This window comes from Pterocles gutturalis, unplaced genomic scaffold (genome assembly GCF_000699245.1).
Source record: "Pterocles gutturalis isolate BGI_N339 unplaced genomic scaffold, ASM69924v1 scaffold3231, whole genome shotgun sequence".
NCBI lineage: Eukaryota > Metazoa > Chordata > Aves > Pterocliformes > Pteroclidae > Pterocles > Pterocles gutturalis.
In genome coordinates, this window is record NW_010100003.1 from 8,670 (window position 1) to 28,745 (window position 20,076).

Sequence of the window (20,076 nt, forward strand, 5' to 3'; positions counted from 1 at the left end):
CCCCCTCGCCCTGGGTTATCGACCCCCTGCCACTCGTGCGGGCATCCTCCCGTGACCGACATCCCGCTCCCACGGGGATTTGCTGTGAGGGTGGCTAAAAGGGCTGGCAGGGTGTGCAGTGTATATATATATATTTCATGTTACACATGGGAGTCAACAAAACAGCCCAGCTTTTCGAACTGTACAAACAGCAAAGCACTGACACAAGATTGCCGGGGATTTCTGACCCATCACCCAAGTCCTTAGGACACATCTGGGTGTGCCATGGCCCTGCAGGACACCTTCTCCCCCTCCATCCCCATTTGCAGGCATGGGGGAGAGGGCAGAGCTGGTTTTCCATTTGTCCCTCCTGCCAGCTCCAGGCAGCAAAGCCCAGCAAGAAGCATCTCCAGGCATCCTCCTCCTCTGAGCCTGCCTTCCCCCCTCCCTTGGGGACAGCCTAGCTGTGGTCCCTCCGTTGCTGGTACGAGCATTGGGCTGAGATCATCCCTCAACCCCAAAGCTCTGCAGGGCGGGGGGACCCGTTTGCTGAACCTTCATGCAGCGCTTGAGCTCTCATCACCAGCGTGGGGAAGGTGTCGATTTTACTCCTGATGTTTCCCCTTTGTGAGCATCCCCTCAGGAGCTGGTGCAGCCCATGGGGGCTGGGGAGAAGCCCCTGCGAGGGGCCACGTGCTGGGTGGGTTCCTAGAGTCACGTTTTCACCTAAACGAAACGTGCTCTGTGATTGTGGGCTCACACATAATATTTATGCTATCTTCTGTTTCACTGTGGGTGAATATGCTCTAATTTTGGCTAATTACACAATATGTCAGGAATAATTGCAGGGTGTTCCTCAAAATAAATACTATGTCTTGCATGCTCTGCTATCCATACTTAGAGCGTGCTTTAACCTTCAGTGGCCAAAGCATTGACTGTGCTGGAAAATGACAGCTTAGGAGCTGTAGCTGTATTTTCCTTTCCATTAAACTTCCCATTTTCTTTAATTCCCTTAACTGAAAAAGCTCACCCTGTATAATTTCTGGAGCAGCCCTACATCTCTGCTTTCTGTCTGTGGCAGGCTTTGGTTTTCGGAGCTGGAGTCAATACAGGTGTAGAAGATTGCTCTGGAAAGGGAAATGTTTTGAAATTTTGCCTGCTGGTGAAACAACTGGGTCAGGAGAGCAACACCAGCCATGTCCTGGGGGAGGCAAAGACAAAGCCAGGAGTGTAGCTGTATGAAGAATTGATTTTTTTAACTTCTCTGGTCAAATAAAAGAAGGTTGTGGGGAGGAGGGGATTCAGATCCAATGCAATATTTTGTTCTACTTAAAATGAAACTTTGGCTTTCATCTCCAACTCTTTTAACATCTTTTTTTTTTTAATCAAATTTCCAAACAAAACATTGCCTCAAAAGAAAAAAAATCAAAACTTTTCCCCTTTTCAGATCTCTCTTTTTTTTTTCCCCATTAATGAGATGGAGTTTGTGTACAGCTTCATCTGCTCTGACTTTGAATTTTTTTTGACAACTAAAACACTGATCTGGATCATGTCACCCAGAGGTAGTCAGCAATTCTGTGCCCAAATAACTGGTGGCATTTAGGCCATCGGTTCTCTTCCACTTGCCATCCCATTGCTTTCACCTGCCTCTTTTGGCCCTGGAGATGGCCGGCTCATCCTGAGCTTGTGTGGAGGGACTGCTTCCAGTTAGTAGCTCTGGTATCATGTACATTAATTTGACATTGACCTTCTAGGAAAACCCATCAAGACTTTGGACCTCCTTGTCCTTGGACCCTAGGTGGCTGTCACACAGGGTTGGGACCTTGGCGAGCAACTGAGCTGCAGGGTGACTTCTGTAAGTCCTCGTCTCCGTAAGGCTCCTAGGAAAAGGGTGGTCTGGGAGAGACATGGGGCAGTGGTCCCATGTTGCACCCCCAGTTTTCAGTGCTTTACATGACTCCTTCTCTGCCCCTTAGCTGGGACTGGTATTAACCTCTGTGTAAAGCTGGTTCCCTGGGTATGGGAGCACCTGTGTAAACACCAGTGTCATGCAGCCACATCCTTTCTACCTGCTCTACAAGTGAGAAATAGGCTTCCCTGGAGGGACTCGTCCTTGTGAGAGCAAAGCAGGCACAGTGCCGAGCTTCGGATGCGTCTGCTCCTTGGTAGAGGGGTGTGGGGGGGCAGCTGTGCTCAGCGCTGGAGGGCTAATTACTATTCCTCCTTGCAGACATCATCACAGGAAAGGAAATCATTTCTCTGAATGCTCTTTTTGCCTACAAGGTGTCATTCTGCTCTAGTGACTCACTGACAGTGACAGGAGGCGATGGCTTTGATGGGTGCTGTCATCAGTCGGAGCCCATCATCCCTCCGAGTTAGGGAAATGTCATTTTTGGGAGCTTATCCTTCAAAGGCAGAGGCCAGCCCTGTCAGAACAGCCTGTTATTTCATGTAAAGCATCCTGGAGACACCAGTTCTCTCTCAGTAGTTATTAGCCCTGGGCGGAGATTCGCCCTGACATGAGTAAATACACAAATACGCCATGCAGCCCGATTGTCCCAGAGTCGTTTTCTTCTCCAAATAAATTCCCTGTAATTGGAGGGTGACACTAACCCTGTAATCATGTTGAACTGGAGCTGGGCATGGCCTTTATTCCGCATCATCAGGAAAGGAGGTGGGATCAGCTATTTGGTGTCCCCAGAGTCACAGACCTTGGGAATAAATTTCGTAGCATCAGTCCGTCAGGCTGGTTACATCTCTCCATCCTCCTCCCAGGCTGGGTGACATGCCCAAGGCTGAAGTGGAATGGCTGTGTCGAAATGGAAGGGGCTCGTGGCAGCTTCGCAAGGTGGGGCTGGATGCCTGGCTTTGCTACAGAGCCTGCTTGGGCAGCTGCCGTTGCCCACCGTTATGTGACCTCTGGGGGCAGCCTGAGGGGGTGCCCCAATGGAAGCAGCTACTGATGCTCCTTTTGCCTCCTTCGGCTCTACAGCACACACCTTTGTTTGCCCTCTCCCTGCCTGCTCCTCGGGGTGCTGCTGGCTGCACAGCCCCGTCCCTCCAGCCGCCTGTTTGGGGGCTTCCTCCAGGCAGAGCGTGTCCTTCTGCGCCCAACAATTTTTCTGAGTTTAGTGATGCAAACCCTGGAAAACATTTTGTGGGGCTGGGAAACATCCTCCTTGCCTCTGCCTGCGTGTTTTGCTGCACTCAGTGACTCTCGTAGGAGCTGAAAACGCTCAGCACTTTGCAGCAGGATTTCCCACCTCCGCACCCAAGTGACACAGCCGGAGTGTCCTCCAGGATCCCCGCCTGTGGCTCCGGGGGAAAAAACACGACTCACTGCATGTCCCAGGGTCACAGCCTGCAAGAGTTGGGCAAAGTGTTCAGTGGGGGGCAATGCGCCCCTAAGTCTCCAAGGGCAGCAGCTCCTGTCCTGGCTGCAAGTACTGTTATTCCTGAGCTTCCCAGTTTGGGTGCATGCAGTGAATCATCGTAGGGAGTTGAGCTGTTAAACCTATGTCGACAGTGATGCGTTTAATTGGGGACAACCACTTGCTTCATCTTAACTCCAAACACCCTGGAGAACTTCGCAGCTCTTGGATGGGGAAAAAACCCAACCTTTCCCCCCCGCCTCAGCTTTTCATCTTCTTTTCCTCCCCGAGTTCTGTGCTGATGCCTGTCACCATAGTAATCTGCACGGAGCTCACTGATGCATTTTTGTGCGGAGTTAACGCACGCCTTCATTAATAGTGTGCTTCCAAAGGAGGGACTGGGTGCCCTCGCTGGCTGTATGTGTTCACTGTGTTTGGCTTTATCGAGCCAAATTGTTCCAGAGCCCATCCTTTTCAGGGGAGGGGAGCTAAGGTGGCACTTTAAATGTGGAGTTAATCTAAGTAAATTAGGAGCAAGTTTACGCCCTGACTTGAATGCTGGTTTCGGTGCGTGAAGGATTTGAGTGCTGGTGGGTGAGTCATAAATCAGCCTCCCATCCCGACAGCTGCAGCCTGGATTGGGGGGAAAAGAAGAATAATGGAATGTGTAAATTCCAGGCTAAAATGTTTAATTGCAATAAACAAATGTTTAAAGAACATTTAGGTGAAATACACTCTTGAGATCTATACAGGTCCTGTGTTTGCTGTCACATCCTCAGCAAAACTGCTGCACGGGCACAGAAGGGAGCCAGCAGCGTGCCCAGCCGCGGTTCCCATCCGAGCTGGAGGTGCTTTCTTCCCGTGCCAGACAAATGTCCTCAGCAGGGACCAGAGGGGCTGTTTTGGGAGCTGCTGGCACCTCTGACAGCCCGGCTGTGCTCAGACCAGGCAGAGGCACAGGCAGAGCGTGTGCTGCTGCAGACAAAGAGAGCAAACAAACAGGCAGGTCTCCTGTCAAAATTATGCAGCAGGTGTGTTCCTTCTACCTCGTTGCAGGTTGCAGAATATAAAATGGCTGAGCAGAGTCCTCTGCTGTCTGACAGCCCATTGCACAGGAAACAGTAACCCCCTTTACGCCATGACCAACAGAAATTACTACTGGCACCCAGCACAGTAACTGCTGGCGTGGATTTAAAAGTGGTTTTGCACCAGCAGCCTCCAGCACAGCCCCCCTGCTGATCAGAGCATCGCTGGGAGGTGCAGGAATCCTTGGAGCCAGTGGCTCAAATCCCTGAAAGGTCACTAAGCCCTTCGTCTTTTTAAGAGATCATTGAAAAGCAGCCCCTCTGGGATCATAGAATCATTGCATGGTTTGGGTTGGAAGGGACCTTAAAGATCATCGAGTCCCACCCCCTGCCATGGGCAGGGACACCTCCCACCAGCCCAGGTTGCCCAAAGCCTCATCCAGCCTGGCCTTGAACCCCTCCAGGGATGGGGCACCCACAGCTGCTCTGGGCAACCTGATCCCTGTCATTAACTCGGAGAGCTCAGATTAAGGTGTTGTGGAGTCCCTCTAGATCTCCCAACCCAAGGCAGAGTGGGATCTGGCTTGCTCAGGTCATCACATGAGAGGTATTCAGTGAATTACAAAAATTGAGGCCGTGGCAGACCACCTTCCACCATGGAGTGTCAGCTGGAAATCAGTGTTGTGCCCCGTTCCTTGGTTCTCCAGGGTGCAGGGTTTGGATTACTTGGAGCCACCCTACAGAGCGGGCGATAGAGGATGGGGTTCCTCACCGTGTGGTTTATGCTGCTGCACGTGGCCAGACCCTGGCTGTGCTGCTGCTTTGCTGATGGGAATAAGCAGGAGTCGGTGTCCTCAGTGGGGCTTTGCTAAGTGCAGCATCAGTGCATAACCTTGGAGGTCCTCTCTGCCTCCAGGGGAGTTATCCTGCCTGGGTGTTCCCCATTTCCCAGTTAGTGGGGTGAGTTCCATATTCACCATAAATAGCAGAACTAAAGGAAAAGGTCATTAAAGAGACAGCAATATTCTTGATAAGAAGCATTTCTGCCAGGTCCCCATAGCCCACCGTGAACACCTTCAGCCATGCCTGTGGTCTGAGGGATGTGGCTCTGCGGGGTACCTGCTGTGGGCATGAATCCTTGGCCGACTGTGAGCATGTCCCTGGAAATCAAACAAAGTGTGTGTGTGCCCCCTGAACCTGTCGTGTCCTTGGCAAGCCCCAGGAGAGTGAAAATCACTGTGCAATAAGGCAGGAATCACAGCAGCTGATGGTGAGCTGAGATGACTTTAAGGCTCAGCAGCAGGACAGCTGAAATGAGTAATGGCATCATCACATTGCCATCTCAGCAGAGACAAGGAGATTAGCCATCCGATCATGATTTAGTTAGCCTCAGCTGTGTCAAAGGGCTCAGGAAGTTAAGAGCAGGGCAGGCAGAGGTGGGCAGTTTTGCCCGTGGAAAGCGAAGCAAGCAGGATGTTCTTCAGAGGACGTGCAGTGAGCTGGTTACGGGGTGACTGCTCTAGGAAGGGTTAGGAACTGGGGACCATGTCTTCACCCTAAGGGATGTAGATGCTGTAGGCAGGAGCAGGTCCATGGCTTAGCTCCTGCTCCCACTTGCTCTGTTCTGCACTGTGGCTGTGCCTGTTGGGGATGGTTCCTGGCGGTGATCTCTTTTGTCTTCTGGATGCACCACGTTTGAAGGATTTGAGTTGGCTGCACTGGCATAAGGAGAGGGTCTGCTGAGCTTTCTCCAGCATCCTCAGCCCTGAACAGCTGTGTGTGAGCAGCTGGAGCAGGATCCTTAAAGTAAGTATTGAACAGTATAATGCTATTGCTTATAAAATAAGGGTAAAAAAATCCCTTTGCGTATCGCATGGGAGTCCTAATAGCATGGGGTGTGCACTGGGAATACATGCTGCGAGGAGATCTCTGGGGTTTAGTTGGTACTTTGGGATCAAGGCAGTTGTAAATTCATTCTTAAATCCATTCTGAAATACTTGACTTTGTGTTGAGGGAGATGCTAAGTTGGTGCTGAAGCCTTGTCCACATGAGTTCAGTTCCATTTCTGCAGGGAAAGCTGCTCCTACAGCAGAACAGGAGAGGGGGAGCCTGAGTGGGAGGAACAGGTTTATCCCAAGCGTGTTATGCAGTGTTGCTCCTTTAAAAGCAAAAGGATCTGAGTCCTTGCTGTGCAAGAATGAGGTTAGAGAGCAGGCTTGAGTTTGATTCCTGGTAAATTCTATGAATTATAGAAAGAAAATGCTTGTGGCAGGGTTTGTGCTTATCTGTGCTGCATTTTTTTTTATAATTTACTTCTTTCTCTTATTGATTATAGCCTTGAGCAGTGTCATTGAGGGGACTTGAGACAAAAGTTTCAAGGTTCTGGGCTTTTATTTTATTTTTTTTTGCCCTCCCAGTTCTCCAGTAAGCACTGGGAATATTGCCTGCTGGGAAGGGTTGTTCTCTTCTCTTTTTTTACTGCAAAACAGTGAAAAGTTCTCAGTCTATTTTCTGGGCTTTCTGCCTTCCATTTGGACTTACCAGGGCAACCCACCATCCTTAATGGACAAGGACCTCTGCTGGTTTTGAGGTTTTTTCTCCAAACTGAGGTTTTCAGCATGATGGCTGCAGCCTAAGGGACAGCAGTGCTGGAAAACTGATAAAATTGCACTGTAGATGGAACAAAGCGATGTTAAAATATATGATATGCCATACACAGAGTATGGAAACTGAGTTAAAGGATGCCTTGCCTGTGGTTTGCTTTTGGATCACAGGTGTTAGCCACTGAATATGGGTAAAATGACTTTACATGAGCTGATTAATAGGACAGAGCAGGTTGAGGCTCTCACTGGTGCAGTGACATCCTCCTGGCCAGGGACACCTGATGTATGACACTCCCAGCTGCCTTAATTGCAATCATGAGTGTTATCTGTATTATCATTTTTTGCTACTATTAGGTGTAGAAGTGCCTTAATCCATGAATATTTGAGTAGGTTTAGCTCTGTTAGATCTAATCTAACAAGTAGCAAATATCTTGGTATTTAGTGAAGCATATGGATATTGGTAATCTGGATGTTTGGTTTAATTCTCTCTCTATTGGGGCCCAGTGGGCACTTTTCCTTCGTCTCCTTTTTTTAAACATCATTTTATGGGCAGGGGTCTGGCATTGTACACATACCCATGCTACACAGTGGGGCTGTCGGGGAGAGGAGCCTAGATATTATCCTAGCCTGGATCGGTCCTCGACAGCCTGAACCTTTACCAACACATAACCTCTCAGAGGAGTTGGGTTATGCCAAAATAACTCACCCGTTGCCCAGACACCTCCTTAACCCCTCTGGGCTGTGCTCTGTGTTGGAGGAGAGAAGGCGGTGCTGGCTGCACGTGTCTCTGTGCTGCTTTTGTGTTTCGTGTAGATGGTCACCCAAGGGTGCAGCCGCTCACCAGCACTTCTCCCTGCAGAAAGACACCCAAGGAGATGCAGAAACAGGGGAAGGAGAGATCTGGATGTCTCCCAAGTGCTTTGTGACCCTTTGGTGTCTGGAAAAGGCATTTGTTTGCTGGCACTGCTTCCTAAGTGAGTCTGGGGAGCAGGGATGCTCCTGCAGGAGAGGATGTGTGCAGGGGAGGCAGGAACGCCGCTGCTGTCAGACAGCCTTAGCGCCAGGAGGAGCTGGGTTTGTGGATGGCTCCCAGCTCGCTGCTTCGCTCCCCTTGAGTTTTTTACTTGGAGTTTGGGCGTGAGCCTCAAACTTCAGCAAAACCAGGTCAAGTCAGGAAAAAAAAAAGCACATGTAAGATTTCTCCTCCAGTCTGTCCCTAGGCAGGTGTTGGCTCGGAAAAGCCAGGGATTATGAAGAGGGAAGTTGTTAAAGCTTGACTGGGAGCTGACCGTGTGTTTATATCGTATCAGTACCAAAAAGAGATGCTGGGGCTTCACCCTGTGTTTCGCTGTGGTGGCACTTTGCCTTCTGGTGCAACAGCATTTGCATCGTGGATGCGGGGGGACCTCGGGGCATCGTAGGTGCTGTTTGGCTAAACTCTAAAAATGACATGAAGCTACTAATGATGGGCAGGTTTCCTCTATGTTTTGCTCAGTAGGCTATTTAGGAAAATTGGGAGAGGTTTTCATGTCCTTCTAAAATAATTTGCGTGATCAAAGTCTGGTTTGCATCCTGAAGAAGAAAAGGGCTATCCTCCAGTCAAATCTTCTTCCCAAGGAAGGGGAAAAGGTCGGAGTTTGTTTTTATCTCGGCTTATCTCCACTCCTCTTGTCCTTGAGGAGCTTTAAGACAAGATCTCCCCCCTTCCCCACCACACAGAAAGCCTCGGGCTGCAGGAGCATCTTCTGAGCCTCTCCTGCTGGGAGCTCTTCCATTTGGTGCAAAGTACTTAAACATTAAAATTTAACCAGAGAGTAAAAACGAGGCTCAGACTCATTCAGGGAGCCAAACGTGGGTCTTTCATATCAGACAGTGCCTATTAGTACCTTTACTATTGTGGTGTGAGATAAAAGGGAGGAAGGGGACAGGTGCGAGGAGGGTGGTGCAGTCTGTGCCTGGGAACACAGCTTTGCGTTTCCTTCGGCTTTGATGTGCTCGTTAGAAAAGCAAGTTCAATCAAGCTGCTGCCTTCGACAAAATAGAGATTTTGTTTTGGTAAGGAGAAAGCAAAACACTTAGCTCCATCTGAGTCTGTTTGACCTATTGGCTTGGCTGACGTTCGCTCTGGCCAGCACCATTGTCCCTGTTCACTGCCCCACAGTTGCCTTGCTGGGAGGAAGCCTGCCTGGAGTCTACAACGCCTCGGTTGCTATGAAATCCCTTTCTAAAGGCAGAGTAGCAACCAGCCAATACTGATTTATTCGGTGGTTTTTTGTAGCTATGAAGCAGTCCCTGAGTTTCCCAGGCCGGTGCAGGGGTTGCCGGAGCTGGAACCCTTGGCACCCGGGGTCCCCGCGTGCTGCCGGGGCGGTGCCGGTGCTGGGTGCCAGTGGAGGCTGTACAGCGCGGTGCAGAATCGTTAGAGACGGGGGCTCGTAATGGAAACACTTAACACACAACGTGACCGGGGTTATGTAACGCCGATGGCTTATTAACCAGCCTCACTAGAGGCATGAAAGGCGGGAGGCTGATGAGGTTTTGGTATGCTGCGCTGGATTTTTTCCTGTCTGTTGAGCCAGCAATAACTAGGTCTTGTTTATTTACTTGTGGTGGGTGGTCACATCAAACACGAGGAAGCGCTCTGCAGCGTCTGTGCCCGGGGAGGTGGCTAGCTGCCTTTCCCAAAGCAACGCCTGTGGCCAGTCGTGAAGCTCGCGTGATTAAAATGGAATTTATTTTTGACCATTTAATTTGGTTGGTTGGATGGCAGGGAGACAGGCGGTAATGCTGCAGACCTCTGTCATGTGAAGTTCAGATTGTTTCTGCTTTTTTTGTGTGTTGTATTTCCCTTTTCCTAGGAGCACTAGGGAAGCCCCTGGCCGGTCCATGGCTGGCTCGTGATGTTCCAGGGGCTGGAGAAGGACCCTGCTAGAGGCAGAGAGGGATTCTCATCTACCAGAGTGTGTGGCACGTGTTCTGGGAGGGGGAGGCATGTGGGATTTTCAAACAGAGGTGTTTTAAGGTGCCTAGAAATGCTTCAGAGGTCGTTTCTGGAGGTGGCTTGCATCTGTTCTTTTCAGGATCTTGTTCCCCGAGTCCCCTGCAGTGGGACTCGTGCAGCCTGATTCAGCACTCGCTTACTTTGGTTTTACACCACTCTAATACCAATGGTTTAAATACATTTTTGGTGGCATAAAACTGGAAGTGCACGGTAGTGAATCAGCCATACAGAAAGCAAGGGGGTTGGCTTCACAGGCAGAATAAGAAACAATAAGCAAATTCTTTGCATCACTGCTAGCAAATATTCTTCTGAACGAGGGGCATATTCAGAATACATAAGCTGCCTAAAGACTTTCATTTGGTAGGTAACTTTCAGCGAAGCAATGTTTCATAAATCAGTTATTTTCTGCTGTACCAACTATGCATTGCATTTTGCCTCCTCATCTGATGTCAGTTTTATTTGCCTGTACATCTATGTATATATGAATATTTTACAACCACGCTTGAAAGGAATCGCAGAAAGCTGTCGTATCTGCCGAGCACTCTGACATTTACTCGGGGCTTAATGGGGGCCAAGCAAATTGGGTCTCTTGCTACTTACTGCATGTTTGCTATAGCTAATAATTTTTTATTTTTTTTGCAGAACCCCAGCTAAAAGGAATTGTGACAAGGTTATTCAGCCAGCAGGAACACTTCCTGCAGATGCACCCAGATGGTACAATTGATGGGACCAAGGACGAAAACAGTGACTACAGTAAGAAAAATTAATATGTTTTGCAAGCCAGTGACAATGAGATGTATCACCTAGTGGGTCTCACTTGTGCAGCTTTATTTTTGAAAAGGTTGAATTAGGAGGAGGCCAGCTGTTTGATGCACATTTTTTCTATCTATCCTTCCCCTTTAAATCTTGCCTGTATAGTTTCATATGTTTTCTCTCCGATATACTTCCCTCCCGCCCTGATTCTGTAGCTGCCATCTGGGTGGAGTGGAGAATAAAGCCCATGATCTGAATTGCTGCCGGAAGAGAAAGGAGATTATCTTCTACACGTGCTGCATGGGTAGAGGATACAGGGAATTCTCTCTCCAAGGAGAAGGGGAGAAAATTGTTTTCACTATTTTATCCTGAAAAATTTGGCAAGCATCAGGAGTTTCCAGGCTGGAGAAAACCAGCTGTTCACTAAAATCTTAGTGCTTTGGAGCTAGTGTCAAGGCTGAGGGTGTCGAAGGAGCTTTCTAAAGGATGTCAACTTCCAAAACCCTGTTCCAAGGTTCATGCTGTCCATCAAAGGACAGCAAAGTGCAGCAGGGCCACATAGGTTTGAAAGTGATGCTCATGTGCAGGAGACATATTGGCTTAAACAAATGCAAAGCGGTAGCCAATATTTCTTTTGTAAATAAGTAGTTTTGTCAATACCAAAGCTCCTCCAAGGGTTAAAAAAGGTGCAGGATATTTTCTACAGTGTCTCTTCATTTCATAACCCTCAGATTGATCCTTCTGAGAGGACAAGTATCATCCTTGGTGTCACAAACTGCATCAACAGAGTAGGACTTTAGTGGTTTGGGGCATCCCATGTTGGTTTGAAGCTACCTGTGCTGCTGCTGAAGGGACATCATGTCTAGCTTGTCCACCATGGAAGGTGTCTTCCAAGTCATTACTAGACATGAACAGAAGTTCAGCGATGTGGTAGGATCGATGGAAGCAAACTTCATGTACTTTGTGAAAGGAGCCTACTTAATTTGGGGACAAATCTTGTCCTAACTCAAGGAAGCTGGATGGAAGGCATTGTTCCTTCAGGAAGGCATGGTGAGGGGTGTCTGCGGTGGTGCAGCAGACGTAGCAGGGCATTGACGTTGTCCTGTGGAGGTACGCTTGGACAAGGGTGGAAGGTGGCTGCAACCCCACGTCCATGGTGTTTACCCCATCCCCTCTGCTGCAGCCAGCTCAGGGCTGGGCTCCATGCACAAGAAGAGCTTTGGGAAGATGACAGCTGAAATTGTGGGAGCCTGGCAAAGCCCTTGTGAAATGACCCAAGAGGCTGTGTTCAGCAGATGCTTGGTGTGTAGCAGATGGGAGTGTCAGGTTTTAGTCCCTTTTTTCATCTGTTGGTGTTGAACAAATGCAATACCACCAAATTGCAGTGTCACAGCTTCTAATTTACATGGGAGCAGGAGAATCTGTGGACCTCCACACACACACTTTTATTGTGTGAGGGGTTGAGCAGGTCTCTTCCTGCAAGACGAGTCTGTCCTTGTGGCTTCCTCAGGCAGGTACCAGCACACGGGATGAGTTCAGTGGGCTTTAGTGGGTGAGTAATGACCCAGCGCTGGGTCGTATTAGCTGCTTTTTTTGTAAAGAAAAGAGACGTAGGGTGTTCTCAATCTGCAGAAAATCCCGTTGGAGGTCTATTTGTCAATGACATGGGATGAGCTGCTGGAGATGACAGGGATTCATTACCCTCATCTGTCAGTGAGGACTGAACAACAAAGTAATGGGCTTAAAGGGAAGCAGAGATGGATTTAGGTAAACAACAGAGGAGAATAAAACATAGGAGCAGTGCTGCTGTATTTCAGGCTGTTGGGGGAGACAAGGGAAGCTGCCTCTGGCCACAGCTTGTGGGGTGCAGGGGAACCTCTGAGTCCCCATGGCTGAGGTTGGGCCCCAGTTGCCCAAAGAGCTCTTACATGTCCCGTTAGAAATGTTAGAGATGGCGAGTACTCTGGTGAGCCACTTCTGCCCAGTCTTCATGATGGGAAATGGATGGGCTGAAGGGCACTTGTAGAGCATAACTTGGTCTGGTGAGATGGCAGCCATGCCTTGGCAGCTTGGTGGGACAGGAGGTATCTCGCTGAAGTGTGCCAAGCCACTTGCTCAAAGTCATGGGCTATGCTGGAAAGTTGAGTGAAGTTTCTGAGAGAAGACTGAAGCCAAAGAATTACCCATCCCCCAGTCTCAGGGGATATCAAAAGAGGAAAAAATCCAACCTGATGATATTTGGCTCCTGAAAATGAAATTAAGAATATGCCGTATTCAGTTTTGTTTAACTTTTTGCCACGCACACGCCTTTTAAAACCTCAGTTTGAGTCAACATTTTATATTAGATGAGGTTTCCAGTTATAGCTTCAAAACAAAATCACATTTTTCACTTTGCAAATGCAAAAAATAAAACATACTATTTTTTCCTTTTCTATTCTTCCAAACTTCTCAATTTTTGACTGAAAAAAGTCAAAACTCACTTGTCTAGGTGAAGAGCTTACAGATTTACTTCACTGATATATTATTTTTTAAAATACTTCTCTAGAATATTCCTGACCAGCCAGTGAGAAGTCTGTGCAGTATTTCTGTCCAAGGGCAAAACTCAAAGACTAGATAAAGAATATTTCCCTGTTCCTGGAGAGGGGTTGGTTAACTCGCATCCACATTTGGAGAAGGGCAGCTTGATGGCCACGGTAGGATCCTTCCCACACTGGGTGACCATCTATTCTCCATGCAGAAGCCATGTCAGCACAATTAAATATGTGGTCAACATGTGTTCTGTAGCCACACACTGATTATTCAAGTTAGCATTATGAAAGGAAGCTTAATTTTCATGGAGTACATGAGGTTGCTTTACCCTGGCAAAATAAACGTTGAAAATGAGACATGACATGTCCCTCAGATACGTCTGATGCAATTAAAAGTTCTAATAAAAATCCAGTTATTTATGTAAGAGGAACTGCTAATATTTAAGCAATTTTTTAATTATCTGGTGCCCGTTTTTTGTGTGTTCTTGACAGGCTGATGGCATTTATTTTCCACCTCCTCTCACTTAAAGGAAAAAAAAAAAAACCCAGAAGCCAAGTTGTAGTGGCATTTGAATGGGCATCCAGCCAGCTTCCTGCGAAACAGCCCTTGGGACATCTGTTCCTTATCCCATGCAGTTACAGGCACGCCATCTTAATGGAAACAAGAAAGGTGCTCTGCCTACTTGTGTTGGGATATATGAAGAATTTTCTTTTAATGCAGCTTTGTGTACGAGGCAGTTGTTTGTGTTCTTGGTAAGGTTATATGTGATCCTGAATTGGAGGCAGTATCTTTCCCTTCCATCTCCAGTGATCTTTCAGGGTTGCTGTCTGTCCTTACGTCTTTATTGCTCTTTCCTGGGCTGTGCAGAGTTAACACCCCTTTGTGAGAGCAACCGAGCTGCTTTGTTGGGTAGCATAATCCTAAAAAAGCCTCAGCAAATGGACAGGTCAGCTCCATAAAGGACTGACCAGCTGGAAAGAGCCCAGTGTAGCTAGGATATTTTTTGGGGCTTTCCAGATAGAAACACAAAAAGATGAAGACTGGGGAAACCTCTGGAGGTCTCCAGTCCAACATCCTGCTGGGAGCTGGGTTATCTTCAGCTGTGCGGTGCCTTGTCTGGTTTTTTTCAGATATCTCCAGGATGGGCTGTTCCATAGCTTCATGACCTCTCTGGTGCCAGTGCTGCAGTATTCTCATTTTAGAGAATTTTATTTATATCCAGTCATGATTTATTTCACTTTTATCTAATGCCTCCTCAGAGGAACACTGTGAAAGGACAGAAGAATCCATCTCTGGCAGTGTTAGCTTTCCCTTCTTTGGGCTAAGCCAACCCAGTTCCCTCAGTTTCTTCTCATATGTTGTGTCACAGCTTCTTGATCATCTTAGCAGCCTTCCTCAGCCCCCTCAGGGTCTTAAACCTCCTGATCCCATGGTGTACCAGGGCTGGTCTTGCCTATTTCATCCTCCATGAGTTCTTCCCTATTTGTGTGCAGCAGGACCAGTCACCTGGGATAAATTAGGTCCCCTGACTTACTGCTGTTTAAATCAGCTGAGCATATGGACCACATCTTATATATGGCACAGCTTGCCTTACTCTTCCATTTCTGTAAATAAGTTAGCCCAGACCCGTAGTCAAGTATGCATTCAGATTTTACAAATCTGAATTTTACGCAGCTGAGAAACTGCCGTAACGTAACAGTGGACAACACACTCATGGCCCAAGGGTTTAGGACTGGAGCATGCTAAAAGTAGTACCATCAATAAGCAGGGTCAGGTGTACATCTGTTGATGTCTGAAAATGGTAAGATGTAATGAAGGAAAATAGGCAAAAATTCAGTGTCTTAATTTTTTTGTCTTCTGCCCATGAAGTAAAAGAGCGTTTCCATTCCACGCAGTTGCAGATGGCATAGGAAATGCACCATTTGCAGTAGTGTTTTAAAAGCCTTTGTTAAATTTTCTTTTTCACATCAGCACACCCTGTGTTGAGTCCTGCTCTATAGCTACTCCTCTTCCCCATCTCTAAATCTGCTGCTTCACGTTAACCAGAATTTTTTTTCCTGAGAGGAAATGAGACATCTTGCTTTTGAGGTTCGTTGAGGGTTTTTCCCCTCGCAGTTTTACATTCTTACAATAAAGCTTATCAGCTTTGAAATCTGTTCCAAAACAAGATCAAATATTCATTTAGAAGCCTGATAACAAAAGGCTTCAACTTCTTCAAGGATATTTCTAGATTTGAGTGCAGAAAAAGCTCGAAGAATTTACAAAGTTTTGATTGATCCAAATAATTTCTTTTAAGAGAGGAACACATTTGCATCCTAAAACTTCTTTGGCTCTCAGTTACCTGTGTCAGATGCGTGTCCTCCTGCTTGCCTGCCCACTTGGTTGCCTTGGTGTGCTGCAGGAGATGCTCTGCCATGCCCGTGAGCCGTGACGGTGGGTGTTGCTGCCACGGTCTGCAGCAGGGTCCCAGGGAGCTTGGGAACCACCAGTGGTCTTGCTACGCCAACACAGAGCAAAACAGGATTGTTCCTGTGCTCCCTTGGCACTTATAGGTGGAAAGAGAGATTTGGAGTCTCTGTGGGCTTCCAAGGGGAATTTCTCACCCACTGATTCTGGGTATTAGCACCTCACAGCCTAATGAATGCTTTGAATGGTCTGTCACAAGTTTTCTATGCAAGACAAATTGGCTGTAGGCAATGAGTGATGATGCCCATTTTGTTTCATTATTAGTAGTAATATGCTCCATTTTTCAGTGTGCAGGGAAAAATTAGGAAAGTGGAATTGCTTATAAATAGACATGTTAATTGCAGAGGGTTTTAGACATTCATAGTCTAAAAGAAAGTGATAGAAATGTAAGCTTGACTTGATGGAGGTGCCTCCCTTCCAGGTGGCTGACTGCAGGAGTCATCCAGTCTTCTTGGGAATCGAGGGAGAGAAAAGGGCATTGATGTGATACTGGGATTCCTGAATCCCTTGATGGAGGCAGCCCTAAAACCAGTTTAGCCAGGGCACCTGTTAGATATCTTGAGCAACATGGCTTTCTATCTCCTGTGCTTTTTCAGGGTTTACTGCTGAAGAGGTATCCACCTCTGAACTTTCAGCAAATCCTCCATGAGTTCAGGTCAAACCTAACCAGTTTCCTGTTGCATTTCACGCACCCTTTGGGCTGTGCTTTTTTGTCTTAGAATTGTAGTCTGAACCACTGGCTGCAAGGAAAGAATCAAGCCCTAATTTCAGGTTTTTTTTCCCCCTTCTTTCTCTCCATGTTTGCTATAAATGTTGTTTGTCTTTTTTTTTTTTTTCTCCTTTGGAAAGGAATCCAAACACACTTCTGTCTCCTCCTCTCTGCAATAATTCCCAGGCTGTACATGGGGGAGGATGTTGGGAAGCATCCTGTGGTTGAGTTCAATCTGTGTTACCTGGCGTGTGTGTATCTAACCGGTCTCCTTGGGGCTGGGGGTGATGCTGAGCTGGACTCTTCACTCTCCCATCATACCAGGATGAACAGAATGGGCCATTTCAGCACAAACTGCTTTGTCCTTCCAGGCTGATGTTAAATCAGCAGTGGTCTGTCTCCCAGGGCAGGAGGGGCTGGGCCATGGCATGGTGAGAAGGACTGTTCCTCCTCCAGCTGTTATGTGCAGACCCCCTTGTGCTGTGCTTGCTCCAGTGTGATGTCAGGCATAAAGCTTTGTAAATTATCTATCACGTGAATCGCCTAGAAGATGATGTCCTTAATGGTCAGCTCCACGGTGTGCTCTGTCGCTCAGCCTTGCCGCTGCGCTCTGACCATTGACAGGTCTCCTCTGGGCTGCTTTGAGCACCCTGAAGCTCTTGAGATGTTTTAAGCAGGCTTTTGCAAAGAAGCGAGTGTTAAATAGGCACGAGAAATGCTTGATGAATGTGGAAGGGGCACTCTTGACATCATGACTAGGGAGCCAGAAAAAAAAAAAAATTATTTCAGGGCAGTTGTGCAGGAAGGGACCTTGAATAGAAGCCGTAGTGTCTGTGCCCGTGTGCAGGTACCGCAGCTCAGCTGGCTCGTGGAAAGCCGTTGAGATGTGCCAGCTTGAGTGCACCTGTGTGCCCTTGGCATTGCAAAGGCAGTTATCAGACCGATGGGTGTGTTAAGGCTTCTGGGAGGCAGCCAAAGTCAGTACGACTTAAAATTTGCTTTGAACATTGTCCCCACTGCTGCAGACCTTTCCTGTAGCTGCGAGCAGGACTTTTGATTATAGCTCAGGATCTTTTGTAAGGGTCAGGAGTGGGGTGGGCTGGCCCCGAGGCAGACAGCACCAGCAGCCATGCAGAGTGATGACTCCCTAACCTTTGCTTTTCTTTTCCCTCCACAGCCCTTTTCAATCTAATTCCTGTGGGTCTTCGCGTGGTGGCAATTCAAGGGGTGAAGGCAGGTCTGTACGTTGCCATGAACGCCGAGGGCTATCTCTACAGCTCAGTAAGTACTTTGGTGGGTTCCTGGAGGGGTTTGGTTTTTCTAGGTGGGAGGGGGTGAACTGCATTGGGACTTTCAGCTTTTTCTGAAGATGGTCATGTCTCAGCAAACCTTTAAAAGCAGGAACGAGGGGAGCTGCTGCACGGCCATGCAATATTCACTTTAAAGTGTCTCTGTGGAGATTCGTGGCAGTATTTCCTGACCTGTGAGGATACACTGTGTGTTCCTTGGAGTATTTACTTAATGTAGGTCACGTTGTAGAGGAGGTTGTGTGGTTGGCTGGTTCTGTTCTGGTTTCACATTTGTGGAGTGGCATGGACTGAATGAAATTGCTTCTGAATTGTGCTCAGATAACTGGTCACATTGGTGCCCCAGTGGGTCATACCCTGCTTTTGACTGCAGTGTAAATCCACAGCAGTACGCTGACTTCATTAAAATGGTTCTGGACTCTTCTATTGGCAGAGTGCTTCAGTGGAGCAGAATTGCCTTGTATTTGTGTGGTCTTTTTAATGCACATAAAAGATAAGTGAGGCATTTTTTTACTGACTAATTCCCCATAACTTTCTTAGATGGCATGAAAGGGCATGAGGTTATTCATAAGATTCTCATTTGAAGTAAGTAATTGATTTTCACAGTGAATAATTGATTCAGTGATTTATTAAATATGGCAGCCCTTTGCCAGAATTTTTTTATGCTTCAAATAACTTTGCTCTAGTTCTACATAGTAAAAAGTGATAGTTAATAATACACTTCTCGTTTCTGTCGTTATGATAGCTTTAAAGCATATAGCTGAGATTCTAATCTCATCTGCCTTTGTGTAAATTTACAGAGCAGCCATTCTGCTCTTGTCTAGACATTTACTTTGCTCTGAAAACATACGTGAGCTTGGAGAGAGAGCCACTGAAAGGACAACAGTCTGAGTTGCTCCTGTGCGATGTTTCCTGACTCTTATTGTCCATCTCCATCCCTGGTCAGTTTTAAGCTGCTCACATGGTGGGGGTTTGCCCTTTTCCCTTGGGAGGTAGCAAAGCTCTGTCTCCCCAGTGGCTCAGGGTAGGAAGCAGCGAGTGGATGTGTTGGTATGCCTGGCGAGACGGGTCGCAGAGCTGGCTGCTTGTCAAGAGGAGGCAGAGATCAATCTGGATCTCCGTGGATGCCAGACGCTTCCTGTTCTTCCATAGCCCAGTAAACAGAAATGACTGCTTCTAAATAAATTACATCAGCTTGCTAACAAGGAAAACTTCCTCTTTTTGTAAAGCTATCGGGGTCCTAAAGGTAATACCCAGCGTGGCGCTGAATTATCGCATGTGCTTCCCTTTAGGCACGTAGTCGGGGGGTCAGGACGGATGCTTTGCTCTGTGTTGGTGCAGTGCTGGGCACAAAGGGGTCCTCACCTGGCACTTGGGCTCTTTGTACCACCAGTGCCCTGAAAATGAGGGCTGCAGGACAGTGGTGTGTGTCACAGGGTCCCATCCAGCCTGGGTGGGGTTTTTTGGAGCAGTGAGGGGTCAGCGTTTTCTGAACAAATTGTGCAGGGGAGGGGAGGGTGTGAGGCTCAGGCAAAAGAAATGGAAACATGGTGTTGGACAGCTGAGAGGTTAGAGATGATGCAGAGGAAAAGGATCTCTTGCTGGCGGTAGTGAGATGATGCAAAGGGTGGGAGGGAGATACCAAGAGATGGTGGGCAGCAGGAGGACCACAAAAACATATCTGCTAGTCCGGTGGAGTGTCCTAAAAGGCACCAGATCATACATTTATTCAGGTGAGGGTGGTTTAATGGGGCTTGCTTGTTCCCACCACATGTACCTGTCTCTGAATAGGAGGGTTAATCAGGGGAGGCTCAGGACGCACTGTGATGGTCAGTGGTTCATGAAGTGGACCTCATTATACACCATGGCTTGGTGGCGTTCCCTTCTCTCTGAACTAACCAGAGTTAAGCTGGTCATTTCATCCACGTGATGCAGGTTTTCTGCTTGCAGTAAATGGATGCTGCTGGCCTGTCTCTAATCCAGGGAGATGGACTTTTTCTTCTTGTGGCTCTGTCTTACAGGAGTAGATCAATGAATCCACTGTGCTATGGAGCAGACCCCAAAGCAAGAAAAGATAAAATTTGTGAATAGAGGCTGTTAGGAGCAGGGAGCGTGGGTCAGGCCACAGCATCCAACACAAGGGGTGATACTGGGGTCCTGTAAGACAACCCGGTATGGCTGAGAGGTCAGACTGTCCAAGCAGTTTCGTTTGGATGCTGCAGCTTTCCTTCTGGGGCTGGGATCCCACTCCAAGCCAACACTTGACACGGCTGTGTCAGACTGTGCTGGGGAATTGCTTTGGCAGGAGTTGACAGTCTGTTCCTCCCTGGGGT

The 20,076-nt window shown here is 47.8% G+C and overlaps 1 protein-coding gene across 1 annotated transcript in view; it reads left to right on the forward strand.

Annotated features, from left to right (window-relative positions):
- LOC104465006 (fibroblast growth factor 12-like) overlaps nucleotides 1-17,717 on the forward strand; it is a gene marked incomplete at both ends in the record, with an annotated part of 26,382 nt that extends 8,665 nt beyond the window's left edge. The window contains 2 exons of the mRNA XM_010077897.1: nucleotides 10,622-10,732; nucleotides 17,614-17,717. Of these exons, the coding sequence (XP_010076199.1) occupies nucleotides 10,622-10,732; nucleotides 17,614-17,717 (215 nt within the window). The remainder of the gene's footprint in view (nucleotides 1-10,621; nucleotides 10,733-17,613) is intronic.
- Between the last annotated feature and the right edge of the window lie 2,359 nt (nucleotides 17,718-20,076).